The 21,280-nt window shown below is 52.1% G+C and overlaps 1 protein-coding gene across 4 annotated transcripts in view; it reads left to right on the top strand.

Moving 5' to 3' along the window:
• The window catches only part of RPS6KA1 (ribosomal protein S6 kinase A1), a 40,549-nt gene extending 22,060 nt beyond the window's left edge, over window positions 1-18,489 (top strand). For all 4 annotated transcript variants that reach the window (XM_047871196.1, XM_047871197.1, XM_047871198.1 and 1 more), the window contains 11 exons: window positions 726-790; window positions 1,040-1,142; window positions 2,599-2,729; window positions 3,738-3,863; window positions 4,088-4,177; window positions 4,570-4,728; window positions 15,031-15,192; window positions 15,676-15,752; window positions 16,012-16,129; window positions 17,045-17,182; window positions 17,521-18,489. In XM_047871196.1, coding sequence (XP_047727152.1) covers window positions 726-790; window positions 1,040-1,142; window positions 2,599-2,729; window positions 3,738-3,863; window positions 4,088-4,177; window positions 4,570-4,728; window positions 15,031-15,192; window positions 15,676-15,752; window positions 16,012-16,129; window positions 17,045-17,182; window positions 17,521-17,643 — 1,292 coding nt within the window. In that variant the 3' untranslated portion in view covers window positions 17,644-18,489. The remainder of the gene's footprint in view (window positions 1-725; window positions 791-1,039; window positions 1,143-2,598; window positions 2,730-3,737; window positions 3,864-4,087; window positions 4,178-4,569; window positions 4,729-15,030; window positions 15,193-15,675; window positions 15,753-16,011; window positions 16,130-17,044; window positions 17,183-17,520) is intronic.
• Window positions 18,490-21,280: the final 2,791 nt, after the last annotated feature.

Raw genomic sequence — 21,280 nt, 5'->3', positions numbered from 1 at the left:
AGGCTCAGGTCCCAATCCTGTCCCCATGGCAGGTCCTCACCGCCCTGCACACAGTGGTTCCTCCATAAATATTTGTTGAGTGAGTGCCATTTATGAGCTAAGTGACCCAAGGCAGTTGACTTCACCTCCTGGAGCTCTGGGTCCTCGTCTCCACGGGAGATGATGATCCAGATCCCTCTTGACTGAATGCAGTTGCATGAACATGCCTGGCATGTAGTAGCTTTTCAGTATGTCTCGGCCCCTTGGATCCTGGGTTCATCTGGACCATGACCAGCTTTGTAAGGTCCCAGTTCAGGTCCCTGGGGTCGAATGGAGTGAGAGTCTGCCTGGTGGCTGAGAAGGGCAATGGGATGGATAAAAGCAATAGAGATGAGGCCTGGGTTGAGAGGGAGATGGGAGTCCCCTGCAGATGTCAGAATAAGTCTGACTTCTGTTCTCTGTGGCCTTGGACAAGTTGCCTGACCTCTCTGGGCCTTTCTTCTTCCATGAGTACATTTGGAGCTTGATCATAACGGTCTCCAGAAAGTGGAAAACGCTGAGTGGGCAATAGGCCTCTGGGGTGACGGCTGGGTGGATTTGGGGCGGGGAGAGCCTATCGTCCCCCCTGCTCCCAGTAGATAGCTGCAGCCGCTGGTCCCAGACCACGGTGAGGTCACTCAGCAGACCGGGTGGGTGTCTGGGAGTTGGACCATCCAGGGGCAGACCCCTCGTCTGGGCTCTTTCAGGCTCCGGCCCTGATGGGGCAGAGGAAATCAAGCGGCATGTCTTCTACTCTACCATTGACTGGAATGTGAGTGTGTCTGTCCACCCCACAGCCTCAGTCAGGGCTTCACCGGTGGTGGGAGGGGGCTTCCTCCGATGTGGAGCAGAGGGTGACAGCGGGGCCTTGGAAGCAAGGGCTGGCCTCCCCCGGGCAAGCAATTATGCCCCCGTCTGTATAGCCTGCATAGGCAGGGCTAGTTACCTTCTCCTGCCTGAGGCTCCTGGTGGGTTGTTGGGGGTGGGCCGTGGTGACCGGAGTGGCCACCTCACCTTGCAGAAGCTGTACCGTCGCGAGATCAAGCCACCCTTCAAGCCAGCCGTGGCACAACCTGATGACACCTTCTACTTTGACACTGAATTCACGTCCCGCACACCCAAGGGTATGTCGGTTGTCTGGCTTGTCTTGGGCTGGCACAGGAGGGAAGCAGGGAGTCAGGGGCCCCTTGGGATGTAGGGTGGTCAGGGACTCTGGCAGGCCCAGGTGTGTGGGCAGACTGAAGGGTGGGTCTCTGACTCTTTGTCCCCATCTCATTCTGCCTGACTCTCCCACTCCAGGGCTCTATGGGCCTCTTTGTATATGAGTGAGGGGGTGGGGGGAGTGGGTGGTTAAGGCCACAATAGAAAAGTCAGGCCCCCTGCCCCGGGCATCTTCCAGCCCACTGGGAAGACCAAACACATCGGGCTCACACTCACGTCAGGGCTAAAGAATCTGACCCAGCAAAAACATGAGGTGGAGACAGTCTGTCAGAGCAGAGGTGACAGCGCCCACAGGTCAGGGGCAAGTGTGGGAAACGCCTTTGGCTGCTCTGATCACTGGACCTCAGTGTGTTCATCTAGAACATGGGCTCGGTCACAGACCCCCTCAGTCCCTGGGGTTATTGCAAGAAGCCAAGGAGGGGGCTTCTGGGAGGGAGTTTGGTAAATCCCAATATTCTGGTCAGATATCGGGGGTTAGTGTTAGTTCTGGAAGGCTTCCCGGATGGATGGGTTTTAGCAGAGGGGCTGCTCTTCTCACTGCGGGTTGCACAGCTCTGATGACAGGGAGCTTAGCACTTCGCAAGCAGTTGGTCTCATCTTTATTCGCTTACCTGATCAGTACATACTAGCTTTCTACTGTGTGCCCCTGATCAGCCATGAGGGGATTGCCCCGCCTCCTATGGCCTAGACTGTGGTCGGGGGAAAGGTGTGAAAACTCTACTGGGCAGTGTGGCAAGTGCAGCATCATAGGGGTGAGGAGTTGGAGGAGCAGGCTCAGGCAAGGCTTCTCAGAGGAGGGTGTGCCAGCTGAACCGTGAAGGTCAGACAAACAGTAGAGTATCTGGTCAGAGGGAACGGCATGTGTGGTGGCTCAGGGTCTCCTTTAAGGATCTGGGAAGTCTGGCGTGGCTGAGCTGTAGAGTGGGAAGAGAGGAGGCTAAGATCATAAGGACCTCAGTCACCAGGCTGAGAAGTTGGGCTTTTGGGCTTTCTTCTGGGGCAGAGAGGAGCACTTGAAGGGTTCTGGCAGGGGGTAGATTTGCAGCTGGGACCATCCCTCCCGCTGCCTGGGAAGAAGATGGACCTGAAGGGGCAGACCCGAGGCAGTGAAGCAAGGGGGAGGCTTCCAGAAAGGGATGAAGTGTCTTGGCCTGGGCCGAATGCCCATCGTGGGGTGTCTTTTATGTTTCTTGTGTGTCAGGGCTGGGCTTGTCTAAACGCACATGAACAGATGGCCTAATTGAGGTCTGGCACGAGAGGCCTGCCCAAGCCCTCTCCACAGCCCTGGTCTCCCTTTTCTGGGCTGCCTCGGGGTCAAGGGCACCTTCTCAGGGTCACATCCTCCTCCCACCCCTGCAGACTCCCCAGGCATCCCTCCCAGCGCTGGCGCCCATCAGCTGTTCCGTGGCTTCAGCTTCGTGGCCACTGGCCTGATGGAGGATGATGGCAAGCCTCGGCCCACGCAGGCACCCCTGCACTCCGTGGTACAGGTGAGGGGGCAGGAGACTGCTGCTCCGTTGTCTTTTCTACCCAGAAGCCACAAAGGCAGAGAACACAAGCTCTAGAGTTCAACCTCTGATTGCCACCGTGTAGCCCATCGGACCTCCAAACCTCCTTGGGCCCCACTTTTTCCGTTTGTAAGACAGGGATGGCAACACAGATATAACAGATTTCCTAGCACAGAGCCAGGGGCCTTGTGGAGCCTGGATAAATAAATGCAAGGCGGTGCCCAGGGTGGTGGTGCTGTGGGGTGGCTGTCAGATCCCTGACGGGGACGGGTGGCAGAGGGCTCGTGTGTCCTCACACTTGTCCCCCATTAGTACACTTTCCGTGGAAGATCTAGAATTCAGAGGCATGAGGGTAGACTCTGGAGCCCATTGTCCAAGGTAAGGGACTTTGGGCGAGACACTTACCTTCCCAGTGCCTCAGTTTCTTCATCTGTAAATGGGGGTGATGATAGAACTTTTCTCCATAGGTCGTTGCATGTGTAAAATTAAGGTGACTGTGTAATTTATTCTACAACTGGGACATCTTTGTCTGGGACAAATATTAAACCAGACCGGATACAAGGACAACAGGCGTAAACCAGGGCTGTCATATGGCGTGTGGTCACCTGCCGTAAAGTGCTGAGAGCAGTGCCTGCCGCACATAAGCACCACAGAAGCATTTGCTGTTGTTAATGTCTCAGAACTTTTAGACACGTCATGACGTGGGCTGTGACGCCCCAGAAGGGGGGAGGCAACTCGTCTAAGTTCACAGGATGTGACAGAGCCGGGACCCAGCTCAGGTCTCCCGTGTCTCTCAGACCTACCCAGCTTTCTCAGAGCCACAGACCCCTCGGTGCGTGTGTTGCGTTTCTGTTCACCACAGTGCGGGAGCCAGTGAGTGTGCCCGTATAGAGTAGAAAATTGAGGCCCAGAAGCCAAGGCCTTGGGTACTGGGGGACGAGCCCTGCATTCTAGAGCAGAGGGCCAGCCCCACCTGTTGGTCTTCTGCAGCAACTCCATGGGAAGAACCTGGTTTTTAGCGATGGCTACGTGGTAAAGGAGACGATCGGTGTGGGGTCCTACTCCGTGTGCAAGCGCTGTGTCCATAAGGCCACCAACATGGAGTATGCTGTCAAGGTGGGCCTCTTGACCACGTCTCGGCCTAGGCTGCTGGGCCAGGGGGAGGCCACTGTAGCCTCAGTCCTTCGGTGGGAGTCGGGGGATGGGTTGGTGCCCTAGGCTCTGTGGGTGGGTGGAAGGCATGTGGCTAAGACCCCCAAGCCCTGCAGTGTGGGCTCCGTGGCAGGGAGGGACTCTGGAGACGGTCCCCCTGATATCTCCCATGTACCCCCTTTCCTCAGGTCATCGACAAGAGCAAGCGGGATCCCTCAGAAGAGATTGAGATTCTTCTGCGGTATGGGCAGCACCCCAACATCATCACTCTGAAAGATGTGAGTGGGGGTCCTTGAGACTGAGATGGGGGCTGGGAACTTGACTCCGGGATCTATCTCAGGACTGTCATTCCTTTGATTTCTGATTTTCCTCTGCTCCTGGGAGCGAAGGATCTCTGTGCCTCGGGTCTGGCGATGCCCCAAGGCCGTCCACTTCAGACTCAGGCATCCTCTGACAGCTTCCCTGACCCTCGGGGGACCAGTGCCAATCTCCTCCCGTCTAGGGGGAGGACAGAGGCCCAGATAGGTGAAGGCCCTGCCGGGACCACGGAAGCACAGAGCAGAACCCACGTCCAAGGCTCATGTTATTCTTTCCTGGCCCAGTGAACCGGTAACTGAGGGGCCCCGGCCTGGCACGGAGGGGAGGGACCTGACGGTGAGGTCTCTGGCAGGTATACGATGATGGCAAACATGTGTACCTGGTGACAGAGCTGATGCGGGGCGGGGAGCTACTGGACAAGATCCTGCGGCAGAAATTCTTCTCAGAGCGGGAGGCCAGCTTTGTCCTACACACCATCAGCAAGACCGTGGAGTATCTGCACTCCCAGGGGGTAAGTCTGGGGTAGGGGGCGCCCGGTGGGGATGGCGGGCCGCCAGGGGTCATACCAGCAGTAGAGTGCACGAACCGTGGGCTGGCCCAGGCAGTAGCGGTCTTCAACCAGCCAGACCATCCCTAGGGAGACTAGGGATGGTGGGTGGGTGAGCAGACGGATACGAGGAAGGGAAACGGCAAGAGATGAGGCCGGATTGTGACACGGAGGGTCTACACCGTGCTTACTGTATGCCCTGCACCGTGCCAACTTGTTTCCTTATGTTACCTCAGTTGATTTTCACAACAACCCTATGAGGTAGGTGCTGTTATGGCCCCCCCCCTTACAGGCAGGAAGACCAAGGCTCAGAGATGTGAGGTCACTTGCCCAAGGTCACACTGAGGGATGTGGTTGGGGAGCTGCAGACAGGGAGTGGGTTTTTGAGCTGGGAAGCAGCAGGGTCAGCAGGGAGGTGAATCTGGTTGTGGGTTCAGCTGCCAGGACAGAGGGAGTGAATGCAGGAGTAAATGTTGCTGGAGACACAGCAGGTGCTACAGAAGAGGTATTTGTCCAAATGAGAGGACTTGGCCTTTATCATTGCCTAGGACGGAGATGGAAAATTTCCTGATGGTGTATAGAAGCTGGAAACAGAGTTAGCATGAGTTTCTCTCTGGACGAGATGATGTTTGGGGCGCTTCCAGTCAGACGGTTGTGGGGGTTAAGAATCCAGGCTCTGGAATCCGACTGGCTGTGTCCAAGTTCTGTGTATATGGTTGGGAAGGGCTCTCACCTCTGAGCTGTTTCCTCGTCGGCACACTCATGATCAAGGGAGCTGCTACCTCGCAGGGTGGATTGGGTTGAAGCAAGGCGCCGCTCCGGGAGGGCACTGTGGGCCGGGGCAGCCCCGTGGGAAATGCTGCACAAACTTCAAGGGAAATAGGGCCAGATCATTGCTGTGCCTTTTTTTTTTTTTTTAAATGCTTATTTATTTTTGAGAGAGAGAGAGAGAGAGAGAGAGAGAGAGCATGAGCAGGGGAGGGGCAGAGAGGGAGAGAGAGGGAGACACAGAATCCGAAGCCGGCTCCAGTCTCTGAGCTGTCAGCACAGAGCCCGACGAGGGGTTTGAACCTACGAACCGTGAGATCATGACCTGAGCCAAAGTCGGAAACTTACCCAACTGAGCCACCCAGGTGCCCCAGGTGTGCCTTTTTTTTTTTAAATTAACTTTTTATCAGAAATGTTAAACATATGCAAAGCTGTGAGAAAAGTATAATGAACCTTCAGACACCCATCTCCCAGATTAAAGAACTGTTGAGATTTTTATCTCCCTTCTTCCTTCTCTTTCTTTCCTTCTCTTTTCCTTTTCTTCCCCCGTTTCCTTCCTTCCTTCTTTCCTTCTTTCTTCTGTCCCCTCTCTCCCTCTCTTTCTTTTTTTTTTTTTTTTTGTTGTTGTTGTTGCTGAAGTATCTCTCCCAACTTTTTACTGAGGAAGACATTCAAATCTATAGAAAAGTTAAAAGATGGGGCGCCTGGGTGGCGCAGTCGGTTAAGGGTCCGACTTCAGCCAGGTCACGATCTCGGGTCCGGGAGTTCGAGCCCCGCATCAGGCTCTGGGCTGATGGCTCAGAGCCTGGAGCCTGTTTCCGATTCTGTGTCTCCCTCTCTCTCTGCCCCTCCCCTGTTCATGCTCTGTCTCTCTCTGTCCCAAAAATAAATAAAAACGTTGAAAAAAAAATTAATAAAAATAGATTTGAAAAAAAAAAAGTTAAAAGAATATTACAATGAAAATGATTTCCCTTCCAAATTCACCAAATCTTAGCAGTTTGCCACATTTGCTTTCTCTCTCTCTGTCTTTGCCTCTATCTCTATACCCTTATCTACATATAAATATATATTTTTTATGGGTGCAACTGAGAAGCGTTGCAGACATTATGACCCTTGACCCACAAATGCCTCTAATTAAAGGGTTTTATTTATTTATTTATTTATTTATATTTATTTATTTATTTTTTCAATGTTTTTTATTTATTTTTGGGACAGAGAGAGACAGAGCATGAACGGGGGAGGGGCAGAGAGAGAGGGAGGCACAGAATCGGAAACAGGCTCCAGGCTCCGAGCCCTCAGCCCAGAGCCCGACGCGGGGCTCGAACTCACGGACCGTGAGATCGTGACCTGGCTGAAGTCGGACGCTTAACCGACTGCGCCACCCAGGCGCCCCTCTAATTAAAGGGTTTTAGAGAGAGAGAGAAAGAGTGAGAGAAAGAATGAGCACGAGCGGGGGAGGGGCAGAGGGAGAGAGAATCCCAGGCAGGCTTCACGCTCAGTGTGGAGCCTGAGGTGGGTCCCCATCTCACAACCCCTAAAGCATCTTACAGCGTGTCTCAGACCTCACATAATCTTAGCTGTGTATCTGTAACTCTATAAAAGACATTCTTTCGTAACAACTAACAGAATTAACACTTACTTGTGTTCACATAGTACCCAATCCACAGACACATTTCCCTGTTGCCCTTTCAAAAAATCTTTTTGCCATCAGTGTATTGGAATCCCAGTCTCTGCAGGATTTACTCCTTTCAGTCACTTGTTAAATCCTTCAAGTCTCTTTTCAAAAACTGAGATAAGGGGCGCCTGGGTGGCTCAGTCGGCTGAGCTTCGAACTCTTGATTTCCGCTCAGATCGTGATCCCAGAGTTGTTGGATCGAGCCCCACATCGGGTCTGCACTGAGCGTGGAACTTGCTTAAGATCCTCTCCCCCTCTCAGGGGCATGTGGCTCCGTTGGCTGAGCATCTAGATGATCTTGATTTGAGCTCAGGTCATGGTCTCATGGTTCGTGAATTCGAGCCCTGTGCCCAGCTCTGCACTGAGTGCAGAACTTGCTTGGGATTCTCTCTCTCCCCCTCTCTCTGCCCCTCCCCCACTCATGCTTGCCCTCTCTCTCTCAAAATAAGTAAATAAACTTTAAAAAAAAAAAGATTCTCACCCTCTCTCTGCCCCCTTTCCTCCAGCTCGCTCGTGTGCATACTCTCACCCTCTCAAAAAAAAAAAAAAATACTGATAAAAAATTTGCGTACAGTACATCTTTTTGTTACATGTGTACATCTACATAACCTCCATAGTAAAACCTTCCTTTTCTTTTTTCTTTTTTTGTTAAATGTTCTATTTATGTATTTTGAGAGAGAGAGAACAGGGAAGGGGCAGAGAGAGAGAGAGGAGAGAGAATCCCAAGCAGGTTCCGTGCTGTCAGCATAGAGCCCAGTGTGGGATTCGAACTCACAAACAGTGAGATCCTGACCTGAGCCAAAACCAAGAGCAGAACACTTAATCGACTGAGCCACCCAGGCACCCCAGCTTCCCTTTTCTGTGCCACTGGAATGCCCCACATTCGGAATGTGTCTGCTTTCTTGGGGCATCATTTTAGTTGTTTCTCTGGCGCCTGTATTTCTAAAGTCTTAATAATATTCTGCTTCAACTTATTTTTGGGAGCGGGGAGTTAGAAAAGACTTCGTGGGGCGGGGGCACCCGATTCAGTCGGTTAAGCACCTGACTCTTGATTTCGGCTCAGGTCATGATCTCAGGGTTCATGAGATCAAGCCCTGTGGCGGGCTCTGCACTGAGACCACGGAGCCTGCATGGGATTCTCTCTCTCCCTCTCAGTCTGCCCCTCCCCAGCGCCCCCCACCGTGCTCAAAATTAAATAAATAGACATTTTTTTAAAACAACAAAAAACCACTTCATGGGAGGTGCAATGTACTTCATATGACATCACATCCCCAGGCACAGTGTCCCTGTGCCCCCCTTAGTCATTAGTCCTCTCAGGCGGTAAGAGTCTAGGGACGGGTAATGACTTCATCCTTTCAGGATCTTTGCCTGAATCAATCGTTTCATTAGGGTTTGCAAAAATGGCAATGTCTGATTCTGTCTAATCAGACATTAGGGAGGATTTATTAGGGAGGATTCTTTTGTAAAAAGGAACCAGAGCCTCAATTTGATTACCACATGCACCGTTTTTAATGGTCATATTTGAAGTGGTTTTGGTTTTTGAAATGGCCAGTGCAAATAGACTAATATTTAAATATGTCAGGCCAGATAGTAAATGTTTCCTTTTCCTGCTTTGTTCTCAAGTGAGTGCTTGTTAAAGTTACCCTCCAAGAAGGTTTAGAAGACAGAGCCAAAGCAGTGAGTTTCCAGTGGGTCACCTAAAGCTCAGAGCGAGGAAGGACTTTCTAGAGTAAGAACTGCCCCCTCTACTAGGGACAAAGAAGTTCCAAATACAGACAACCACTTGGTGGTACTGTGATGGGAGAAAGTTGTCTCTTCCCCAAAGCTGTGAGTCCATGGGTCTCTAAAGTTTCTGACCCTTTTAAGGGCGCCTCAGCGCCTCGGTGGCTCAGTTGGTTAAGCATCCGACTCCAGCTCAGGTCTGATCTCACGGTTTGTGGCTTCCAGCCCTGCGTCGGGCTCTGTGTCAACAGCTCAGAGCCTGGGGCCTGCTTTGGATTTTGTGTCTCCCTCTCTCTCTCTGCCCCTCCCCCTCTCACGCTCTGTCTCCAGCTCTCAAAAATGAATAAATGTTAAAAAAAAAATTTTTTTTTTTTTTAAATAAAGTTTCTGACCCTTTCCAAATACCAGGGGAGATGATGAGGAAATGGGAAACTCTCACTGAGGTATTTGGAGGGAGATTCTTTGGGCTAATTACGAATTGCAGTATCTGTGGTCTAGAAGCTGGGAATCTCATAGAGGGACAGGAAGGGGGTGACCAGAAGCAGGGTCCACTAGGACCTCCTATTTGTTTTAATGTTGCCTTTTTAGTGAAGTATTATACAAACACAAATCATAATGTACAAGTCAGTAAATTTTCAGAAAGTGGATATAGCCAGGTGATCAGCACCCAGACCAAGAATCCCTTCTACTCCCTGCCCCCTCCCAAGCATAACCATTCTAAGCTAACTGCTAATAGCTTAGATTGGTTTTGCCTGTCTTTGAATCGTATATCAACATACTCTGTTATACGTGGCCTCTGCCATGCCACAGGCTCTCCGGGGTTCATCCGCGGCGTTGTGTGGCTACAGTTCATGCATCCTCATTGCTGTGTAATTTCTGCTGTATGAACAGGCAATACTTTAATTGTCTATTCTGCTAATGGACGTTTGGGTTGTTACCAGTTTTTGACTCTGACAAATAATGCTGCTGTGACATGGGACCGCACATGTGGGTTTTAACACTGTGTGCGCCCCTGGCAGTGGACCCGCCAGGTTGCTCTGTGTGTGTGTGTGTGTGTGTTCATCTTTAGTGGGTGATGCCAAACAGTTCTCCAAAGCTGTTCTGCCATCTTTTTTTTTTTTTTTAATTTTTTTTTTTTCAACGTTTATTTATTTTTGGGACAGAGAGAGACAGAGCATGAACGGGGGAGGGGGCAGAGAGAGGGAGACACAGAATCGGAAACAGGCTCCAGGCTCTGAGCCATCAGCCCAGAGCCTGACGCGGGGCTCGAACTCCCGGACCGTGAGATCGTGACCTGGCTGAAGTCGGACGCTTAACCGACTGCGCCACCCAGGCGCCCCTGTTCTGCCATCTTACACCCCTCCAGAGCATGGGCTTTTGTGTCGTTTTAGTCTAGTCATTCTGATAGATGTGGCGTTTTTTCTCATAATGGTTTTATTTTTGAAATTTTTTTAATGTTTGTTTATTTTTGAAGGAGAGAGAGACAGAGAGTGAGCAGGGGAGTGGGAGAGGGAGAGGAAGACACAGAATCCGAAGCAGTCTCCAGGCACTGAGCTGTCAGCACAGAGCCTGACGTGAGGCTTGAACCCATGAGCCGTGAGATCATGACCTGGGCCGAAGTCAGACGCTTAACCGACTGAGCCACCCAGGCGCCCCACGGTGGTTTTAAATTGCCTTTCCCTGAGGGCCAGCGAAGTGGAGCACCTCTTCGCGTGGCTCTTGCCATTTGGGCAGCTTCTTCCGTGACATGCCTGTTCGAGTCTTATGTTTATTTTTAAAAATCGGGTTGTCTGCCTTTTTCATCTTATTTGGCCAGCGTTCTTTGTTTCACACACGGAGCCCTTTTAAGCCTAGCTTCCCTTGTGTTGTCACCCTGTTTGAGAACTCAGTAGGGAGTCACACTTTGGCTTCTGTGTTTAACCAGATGATTTACACAGAAAAGCTTTTTTTTTTTTTTTTTTTTTGTGGCTGGTCAGAGGCACCGAAATGCACATCCTCCAGTGATGGTGATGAAAACAAAAGGGGCTGCTGCTCTGGTAGCCAGCACCACACAGCACTTCCCACAGGCCAGACACGTCCAAGCCCTTTATAGGTCAACTCACTTAGCTGTTCCGACAGTTGGAAGTGGGTATTGTTGCTATGCCCACTCTACAAGTGAGGGAACTGAGGCTCCGGAAGTAAGTAGAAGTCTCACAGCTAACCTGGCTTCCCTATCCTGTTATTGACGTCCTCTGATCTGTAAGTGCTTCTTTTTTTTTTTTTTTTTTTTTTTTTAATTTTTAAAAAATGTTTACATATTATTATTTTTTTTTAATTTTTTTTTAACATTTATTTATTTTTGAGACAGAGAGAGACAGAATATGAATTGGGGGAGGGACAGAGAGAGAGGGAGACACAGAATGGGAAGCAGGCTCCAGGCTCTGAGCTATCAGCCCAGAGCCCGACACGGGCCTCGAACTCACGGACCTCGAGATCATGACCTGAGCTGAAGTCGGACGCTTAACTGACTGAGCCACCCAGGCGCCCCATTTACATATTATTTTTGAGAGTGAGAGTGCGAGTGGGGAGAGAAGCAGAGAGAGAAGGAGACACAGAATCCGAAGCAGGCTCCGGGCTCTCAGCTGTCGAAACAGAGCCCAGCGTGGGGCTCGAACCCGTGAACTGGGAGATCGTGACCTGAGCCGAAGTCAGATGCTTGGTCGACTGAGCCACCCAGGCGCCCCTGTAAGTGCTTCTCAATAAGCACTCACTGCATCTTAATGTCCGGCATGCTGGTGGGTTCAGCCCAGCGAGTGCTGGAGTTACTATGACAGCAGCTGTCATCTCCCAGGCCCTGCGCTAAATATCCCTGGTACGTAACTCATGTGCTCCTTCCTGCCTCAGCACTGTCACCAACCCCATTTCTGAACCCCAGGTGAGAAAACCGAAAGCTCGAGAGGTTAAGTGACATGCCCAAAGTCACATAGCTACTGCCGGTAGAGCCAGGATTCACACTCCGGAGTGACTGAAATCACAACTCTGCCACAGGCCACAGCCTGTTACTCAGGGGCTGCATCTGACCTGAATACATGTTTTGTTTGGCCTGAAAGATGTCGGGTGGTTTTTTGTTTGGGGTTTGGTTGAGTTGGGTAGTTTGGCTGCTTTTGAAACCTGGGCCTGAGTTGCTACGTGGGTGACTGTCAGCTGGAGTAAGTAGCAGGTGCCCCTTTAGACTGGTTGGCATGGCTCCGTCTCAGCCTGGCTTCGCTCATTGCTTGCCCAGCCTGTTGTGCTCTTCAGTGCAGAGAGATGCGAGCATCTGCTACCCCTTCTGCTGCACAAACGCCTAGGGGACAGGTGTCAGAGTCACCGGTGGGGCTACCTGCCATAGTGAGCCACGGTCACCTGAAGGAGTTTGTTGTTTCTCTGTGTTGTGTTAGAGCGGGGTAAAGATTGAAAACTTCCCTATCCCTGTTTCCCGAAAGTGTCATCTGTGTCACACTAAACTGAAAAGGCTGTGGAATGAAGGTCAGAACCGGGTTCAAGTCTCACCTCTGCTTCTTACGTACATGAGCAAGTCAAGTTTCTTCTCATAGCCCCGGTTTCCTTCTCTGTAAAACAGAAGCCAGCAGTCCCTGCCCTGCCCACTTACGTAGGTGTAACCAGCAGCCCCCGTGAGGTCATGGTCAGGAAAGTGCTTTGTGAACCAGGAAGATCACTTGTACAGGATAGTCCGTGTCCTCAGCCAAGCTGAGCCTCCCTGACCTCTGGGAAGCTTGGCTGGGCCCTCCACAGGGAAGAGAGTCTACATCCTTGAGGCCGGGCCCTGTCTTTGGGGTCACAGACTTGTATTAGGAAGGAGAGGCCTAGGAGCTGGTCAGGCACTGCCCAGGAAGGGGCTTCCCATGGGTTTGGATACGCTTTGCAGCACGTAGCTGGGACCACCCTACCAGCACAGCGCTCATCTCCTCATCTAGCGCTGTTCCCTCTGGGGAAGTGGACTATCCTGGGCCATGTCTACCCTCCAACCTACCCGCCCCACAGGCACCTGCTAGAGGGCTTGGGACTCAAGTGGGACTATGGAAGCATCGTCTCATAAAGCCAACTAATCTGTGAGAGTCAACTAATGTAACCTGTGAGATCTCTGTGTGTTTCAGAGGTGTGATTTGTTTATTCATTGCACAAAGTTCACTTAACACTCGCTCCGTGCTGGGTGCTAGAGGTGAGCAGGCGTTCCATAGATAGATGCAGTTATTTGTGGTTGAAGGCTCCTCTGCTGGCCTGAGCTCAGAACACTTGAGGAGATGTCGTGGACGATGAGGCTGAAAGGGATAGCTGAGCCTCCCACACCAGGAAGGGGACTTTGAGCTTTATCTTGCAGGTCGTAGGGAGCCATTGAAGGTTTTTGACAATGCCCTGTTAGCTTATGGGAGGAGGAGCACGAGAGTAAGACCAAGTTTAGTCTGGGATGTGTTGGGTTTGAAGGTCTGTGGAACATTCAGTGGTTTCTATCTGATAAGCAGTTATACGAGTCTGGACTCTGGAAAGTTCTGGGCTAGGGTCAGCGATCTGAGAGAGTGGCTATACATAGAACCATACCGAGGGAGGGGGGAGGATGAAGAGTAGAGTGTGGTTCAGCCCCCTCAGATTACAGAAGAGCAGGTGGGAGCCGGAGGACTCCTTTGCTTCAGGTCTCAGAAGTACGTGTCATTCAGGGCGCCTGGGTGGCTCAGTCGGTTGAGCGTCTGACTTCAGCTCAGGTCATGATCTCGCGGTTTGTGGGTTCAAGCCCCATGTCGGGCTCTGTGCTGACAGCTCAGAGCCTGGACCCTGCTTCAGGTTCTGTGTCTCCCTCTCTCTGTTCCTCCCCTGCTCATGCTCGCTCTCTCTCTCTCTCTCTCTCTCTGTCTCTCAAAAATAAATAAACATTTAAAAAAAGTAAAAAAAAAAAAAGTGTCATTCATCCACTCAACAGATACTCATTGAATACCAACTGTGTGCTAGGAACTATTCTAAATGTTGAGATATAGGAGTGAGCAAAAACACTTATGGAACTTATATTCCAGAGGGTAGATTCAGAAAAACAATTAAATAAATATGTCAAATGGTGGTAAATGCTATGGATAAAAAGCAAGTAGGGTGAGGAGACTAAGGAGTACTGGTTGGTGATTCGTATCTTATATGGAATGGTCCAAGGAAGGCCTCACTGATAAGGTGACATTTGAGCTGAGACCTGAAAGAAACAAGAGAATAAGCGAGGCAGATGCCTGAGGAAAGAATGTTCCTAAAAGCTGGAACAGTAAGTGCAAAGGCCCTGAGACAGGAGTGTGCTTGGCATGTTGAAGGATGTGCAAAGAGGCTGGTGTGGCTGAAGCTGATTGAGCAAGGAGGAGGGAGGGTGCTTAGAGGACAACAGAGTGCAAGAGACGTGGGTGAGGGGCACAGGAGATCAGGCGGGGCCACTTAGGCCATTGTAAGGACTTTGCCCCTTAAGACGATAAACCTTGGAGGGGTTGCAGTCAGAATGACATGATATGACTTATATTCAACAGGCTCACTGTGGCTGCTGTATTTAGAACAGACTGTAGGAGGCAGGACAGAAGCAGGGAGACCAGTGAGGAGGTGTTTGCTGTCATACAAGGGAGGGACGATAGGGTCCCTTGTTGGGATCACTGCTGCCAGTAGAGGGGTTGAGAAGTGGTTCAGCTCTGGATATATTTTAATGGTAGAGACAGCAGAATTTGCTGATGCCTTGATTGAGGAATATAAGAAAAAAAGAGGAATTGGGAATGACTCTTAGGATTTCGACCCAAGCAATGGGAAATATCAATGGAGCTGTCTTTAGGATAAACTGTGATGAGCGGATCTGAAAGGAGAAATAAGGAGAGTTCGGGGGTGGACAGGTGAAATGGGGGCTGCCTCGCAGACACTGACATGAAATTCAAGTCGGCAGTACCAGCAGCACAAAGGGCCCCATTCCAGCCCCTTCCTTCCACATTCTGGGTCCTTCTATCCCTTTCTGGGCCCATCTTCGTAACTCTCAACTCTCTCACCTCTGGCAGTTGACCTGGGCCCCTGGCAGCCTGCCCACATGGAGAACTGACCGGACTCTCTGCCCCTAGGTTGTTCATAGGGACCTCAAGCCCAGCAACATCCTGTACGTGGACGAGTCTGGGAACCCCGAGTGCCTGCGCATCTGTGACTTTGGCTTTGCCAAGCAGCTGCGGGCTGAGAACGGACTCCTCATGACACCTTGCTACACTGCCAACTTTGTGGCACCCGAGGTGAGCGCTCCAGCCTCCTCACCTGCGAGAGTGAGGGGCCCTGGCACAGGAAGCCTCGTGCCCTTTACAGAGGCCCCACACTATCCAGGATTCTAGTCTGTATGGTCTTGGCTTAGGTACCAAGAGAGGATCCAGCCTTGGGGCGCCTGGGTGGCTTAGTTGGTTAAGAGTCCGACTCTTGGTTTCGGCTCAGGTCATGATATCGCAGCGTGTGAGTTCGAGCCCCGCATCGGGCTCCGTGCTGACAGCGCAGAGCTTGCTAGGGATTCTCTCTCTCTCCCTCTCTCTCTGCCCCTCCCCCATCCACTCTGTCTCTCAAAAATAAATAAGTAAAACTTTAAAAAAATAAGAGAGAGAGAGAGAGAGAGAGGATCCAGCCCATGGTTGGGATCCTTGTCTTACCCTCTGTGGGGACCATGCAAGTGTTTGGGGCCACTTGGTGCTGGACGTCTGACTAACCACCCTCCCCTACCTTCCTGCCAGGTGCTGAAACGCCAGGGCTACGATGAAGGCTGTGACATCTGGAGCCTGGGCATTCTGCTGTACACCATGCTGGCGGGGTGAGTGTCCCCTTCCCCCCAGCCCATTCCTCCAGCCCTAGTGCACAGGCTGGGGTGGTCTGATGGGAGAGACTCAGCTCTGCTCAGGAAGGTCTGAAGATACAGATGTAGCCCTGCCTTCGGGAGCCTCACCTGGAGGGGGAAGATACCGCCCTGGGGAATACTCAGCCTGGGAGGGAGACACAGCCCCCCCCATCCCACCCTTAGCCCCAGGATGGGGGCCAGAGGCTAGACCCAAACTGGGTGGACCTTTCTCCAGATACACTCCATTTGCCAATGGACCCAGTGACACACCAGAGGAAATCCTGTCCCGGATCGGCAGTGGGAGGTTCACCCTGAGTGGGGGAAACTGGAACACAGTTTCAGAGACAGCCAAGGTAAGTCTGTGAGGCCCAGCTCATCTGGGATGGGGAGGCAGGGTCCCATCCTAGGGTGTTTTAGCAGTTCATGAACAGATGGCCTGCAACCTGGTTTCTCCAAGTGGAATGTTCCATAAATCCCTGTTGCTATATTCCTCCAAGTGGAAGACTCCCAGGAGGACTGCCCTCCTGCCTTGTTTGGACACCTCGGTGATCATCACTGGCCCTTCCCATGTTCTGAGCCCTGTGGGGGACAGAAGGCTGCATAATCGCAGCCCCTGCCTTGTGGGACCCTGGTGTGCGGAGAGATACGGGCTTGCACACAAGGAGCAGAGATGTCTGGCAGCAGAGAAAGGCAGGCCCTCCTCCAGGGGTGCAGGCATTAAAGGCATGGAGCAGAGTTACTGACCATGTGAAGCACAGAGGCCTTCTCAGAGGAGGGAATATTTGAGCTCTCAGTATTAGCAAGTTTCCAGTTGAGGGAGCCTCTGCGCCAGGCAATGGGTTAAGCCCTTACTCAGTGGTACCTCACATCCAACTTATGAGGCAGATATTTGTTATCCCTCTTTCTCAGAGGGGAAACTGAGGCTCGGAGGGTTGAAGTAATTTGCCCAGGATACTCAGCTGATCAGCAGAAGAATCAAGTTTTGAACCTGAGCCTACCTGATCCCAGTCTTAGGTTCTCCCCACCTTCCTGCGTGGCTTCTAGAAGGTGAAAGAGAAAGGAAAGGATGTTCCAGGAAGTCCCAAAGAAGGGCATGTGCTTGGGGAGGCCTTGGGATGATCTGGAACATGGATCGCAGGGGCTCCTGCAAGGGTTCAGGCAGGAGATGGTGGGAGATGGCCGCCTTGTCCATTTCTCACCAGTGGGACACAGCCTGGGCTCCCCTGCCAGCTCCTCCCACCAGCCCTCTTGTTTGCTGTGCCCCCCAGGACCTGGTGTCCAAGATGCTGCATGTGGACCCCCACCAGCGCCTCACAGCTAAGCAGGTGCTGCAGCACCCATGGATCACCCAGAAAGACAAGCTCCCCCAGAGCCAGCTGTCCCACCAAGACCTGCAGCTCGTGAAGGTATGGCCACTCCGGGCTGCTGGGCATCTGGTGGTCCAGGCCAGGGTTCCATGGGTAAGAACTTGGGTGGCACAGCCAGGAGGTGTCATATCTGTCTGTCCTCAGGGAGCCCCAGTCTAACATGCAAGAGTGTCAACTGTCCTCTGGGGGACATAGGCTCTGACTCTGAAGCCTCCAGTGTGGTGGAGGAGGCAGGACTAATGACCATGAAGGAACGCCAAGGCTGAATTAAGAGATGGCTGGGCGGGTGTGGAACACAGAGAGGCTGGGGAGCACACGTCCCCACTCCCGCCTATACATCCCACTGTTGTGATCTGACCTCCCACCCTCTCTCCCAGGGAGCCATGGCAGCTACATACTCTGCTCTCAACAGCAACAAGCCCACCCCCCAGCTGAAGCCCATCGAGTCCTCTATTCTGGCCCAGCGGCGGGTGAGGAAGCTTCCGTCCACCACCCTGTGAGAGGCCAGGGCGTCCAGGCCGCAGGGCGGTGCTAGCTCGATGGAGGCAGCATACTTCCCAGAGGGAGCAGGCCTGAGTCACGGGGCCAGAGGAAGCGGAGCCCCCGAGGGACCCAGGAAGCAGCCAGCCCGGATCACCCCCAATGAGGGTGTGAGAAGTGCCTTCTCCTTCCCCGGGATGGACTCTTCTCGGCTCATGCACTGCTGGTTGAAATCAATTCACTGTACAGACTCTTACCTTTTTTTTAAGGGAAAAATGGCATCAAACTGCCATGGATTTTTACAAGATCCATTTGCCTTTCTGGGAGCAGAAATAGCCAGTGAGGCCCCAGGAGGGGCACTGAATCATACTAGGGCTCTCTGTGGCTGAGACTCCTTAGAGCTTTGGCATCCTCCCCCGGGGAACCCCACGATTGGCCATCTGTAGCCATCTGCACATACCTCCAAGGCAGTCCAGCACCACCTTCCAAAGCCCTTGGCTGTTTAGCAGAATTGCTCTATCCGCAGTCAGCTCCTTTTCCGTTCTGTTCTGCTGGGGCAGGGGAAGGGTCTAAACCTCTTCCTGCTAGAAGAGAGGACCAAGACTCTGTGGCTCCCAGCTCCAGGCACCAGCATCTACACCGGCCCTGCCAGTGGGTTCCCTGCAGTGAGATTGGGCAGCCCCAGGAGGAGGATCGAGAAAGCACTTTTTGGCTGACTTGTGTTGGAGTCTGCTACAGGACAGAGTTCGCAGGAGGCCTGTGGGGCTGGCCAAGAGAGGCAGGGGCTCTTTTTCATTTCTTCCTCAGCTGGTATCTCAGGGTTCACCTGTCCATGGCCTTTCTAATAAACTTTCAGTTGAGTTGAAGCACACTGGCCTCTCTTCTCATCCCTGAATTGGCCCTCTCTGCTGTTGGGTGTTGAGGACTTTGCAGCCACAATGGGCCAGGGCCAGCGAGCCCAGCTGCTTAGAGCTCAGGTCACTCGGGGAACAGGTGGGACTCCCACCGGGGGTTCCCATTATGGTATTGGCGATAGTGACGGTGTTATTAGCCACCAGTGACCAAGTGTCAGGCACTGTGCCTGGGTCTCACGTGTATGTTTCATTTGATCTTAATGTTGTGAGGTAAATGCTCTTCTTTCATTACCTCCATTTATAGATGGGGAGACGGGCCGAGAGAGGGGAATGACATTTTCTCCACAGTAAGCATTTTCTGAGCACCTGCCCTGGCCCTGCTCCAGACACTGGCGAACCAGGTAGAAAATAAGGTCATTCGTTGTTTTCATGGGTCTTCTCTCCTAACAGGGGAAATGGGCAAACTGAGGTCAGCTACGGATAAGACGTATGCAGAATTAAATTGGGATGCGAGGTGGCATGATCAGGAAGACCTCCCTGGGGTCTTCTGAGGTGACCCAGAAGCTGAGATTGAATGATAAGGGGCTGTCCAAGACCGGGAGACAGGGTAGTGTCGGGACAAACGCCCCAAGGGGGAAACAGCCCGAGCATGTTCAGGGAAGGACCAAAGAAAAGGCGATATGGCTGTGCTATCAGGGCCGGAGGTTTGCATGAGATGAGGCTGGAAAGGAAGGTGGGGCCGGTCATGCTGGGCTTTGTGGCCCAGGGTAAGGAGTTAGGGTTTAGTTCCAAGAGGAAGCAGGTTATAGGCTACTACAGTGGCTCCGATAAGAGATGAGGTGGCCTGGACTAGGACGGTGAGAGAGGCAATGGGGAGGAGGTGGGCAGGTAGGATATGCTTTGTAGGTAAAGTAGACCGCATTTGCTGGCAGTTTGGGTAGAGAGGCTAAGAGAAAACGGAGATTCGTGAGATCTTCCAGATTTCTGACTGGAGCAGTTGAATACTGAGGGGAAAGTTGTGGAGGAATAGGCTTGAGACGCCTGTGGGAGAGATCTTTAAAATCTCCAAATAGAAACGTCACCTAAGAGTCGTAACCAGAAGTCGGAGTTCTGGAGAGAGGTCTGGATTGGAATTATAAATCTGGGAGTCATTAGCTTGGAAGAAATTTGTAGAGCCAAGAGGCCGGGCTTTTCCAAGAGTGGCTCACGGACCAGCAGCGGCGGCGTCTGGGAACTTGTTAGAAAGGCAGGATCCCAGGCCCATCCCCAGACCTACTGAGTCAGATTCTACATTTTAACGAGATCCGCATATGGTTTGTGTGCACACCGAAGTTTGAGAAGTGCTGTTCTGGGGACTGAGAGCAGAGAAGAAAAGGGACCGCCACTGAGCCCTGGAGCATGCTAGCACTTCGGGGCGGCACAGAGAAGGGAGAGCCAGCAGAGGAGACAGCCAGCGAGCGAGACCTGCCAGTCTGGCAAGATTCGAAGCGTTATGAACCAGGGCTTTTGCTCCTGTTATGTCTCAGCCTTCCCACTCTGCAGGTTAGAAAACCAGGGCCATAGAAGTGAATAAATCCTGTTAGGATAGAAGGAGTTTCTGACCCTAGCAGCCCAGCTTCAGAATTGGCCTAAGCATGCGGATTCTGAGCTAGCCACCTCCCCATAGGAGCAGGGAAGGCAGTAGTGGAGTCCCAGGGGCTGAGGAACCCTCCTGAGCACCCACTGACGCACACAGTGCTGAGCCCCTGACCTGGGTACGTTCCACTCCCCTAAGACTCAGTTTCCCCAACTGTGCAGTGAAACCAACATTCCCTGTCCTGCCCACCACCCAGGGTTGTTCACCCTGGACCCCCTCGCCCCACCTGGAATCCTGGGCATCATCCCTGACTCCTTCCCCCACTTCCCATCCAATCTGCATCCTGACCCCATCAATTCTGTCTCCTAAATATTGGGGGGGGGGGATTTATCTCCCCCTCTCCATCCTCCCCGTCCTCATATTTTTGTTCTTTGCCACAACCTGCTAATTCCCTCCAGTCTTTTGTGTCCCCAACACCCTCCATTTAGAATTACAAATCTGGGGGCACCCGGGTGGCTCAGTCGGTTAACCATCCAACTTTGGCTCAAGTCGTGATCTCCTGGTTTGTGGGTTTGGGCACCGCGGCACAGAGCCTGCTTCAGATCCTCTGTCTCCCTCTCTCTCTCTGCCCCTCCCTTGCTCATTCTCTCTCTCTCTCTCTCTCTCAAAAATAAACAAACATTTAAAAAATAACAATTAGAATGACAAATCTGACCCAGCAACTGCCTGGATTGGCTCCTCATCGTCCACAAGATGGAGCTCAGGCTGACAGTGTCCTGTGGGATCTGGCCCCTGCTGAGCATCAGCTCTCAGAACCTGCCCTTCGGCTGCTCACAGAACCTGAACTTGCCATGCTCCTGCCTCCCCTGGATTCCGCTGCGACATGTTCTGGTTGACTCCTACTCATTCTGTAGGGAAATTTGAATGACACTTCCGAGAACCCCACAGACTCCGGTAATCCTCCTTTGGGATCCCCAGACACGCTCATCATGCTCCATTTCTTTGTACATCACACTGTTTGGAAAAAGCTGATGATGTCTTCCCCCCACCAGACACACACATCAGACTGTGAACTTGAGGATGTGGACGTGTTTTGTTCATTTCTGTACCCCAAGCACCAAGCATCAGGGCTGGCCCACAATATTTTGGTCCTTAGCTAGCATTTGTTGAATGGGTGAGCACAAGAGAAAACAGGAATAGGGACTTGATGGTGGGACTGGGGGAAGC

This window comes from Prionailurus viverrinus, chromosome C1, assembly GCF_022837055.1.
Source record: "Prionailurus viverrinus isolate Anna chromosome C1, UM_Priviv_1.0, whole genome shotgun sequence".
Lineage (NCBI taxonomy): Eukaryota > Metazoa > Chordata > Mammalia > Carnivora > Felidae > Prionailurus > Prionailurus viverrinus.
The sequence above is the reverse complement of the archived record's forward strand: the minus strand, read 5'-3'. Positions and strand labels throughout refer to the sequence as shown.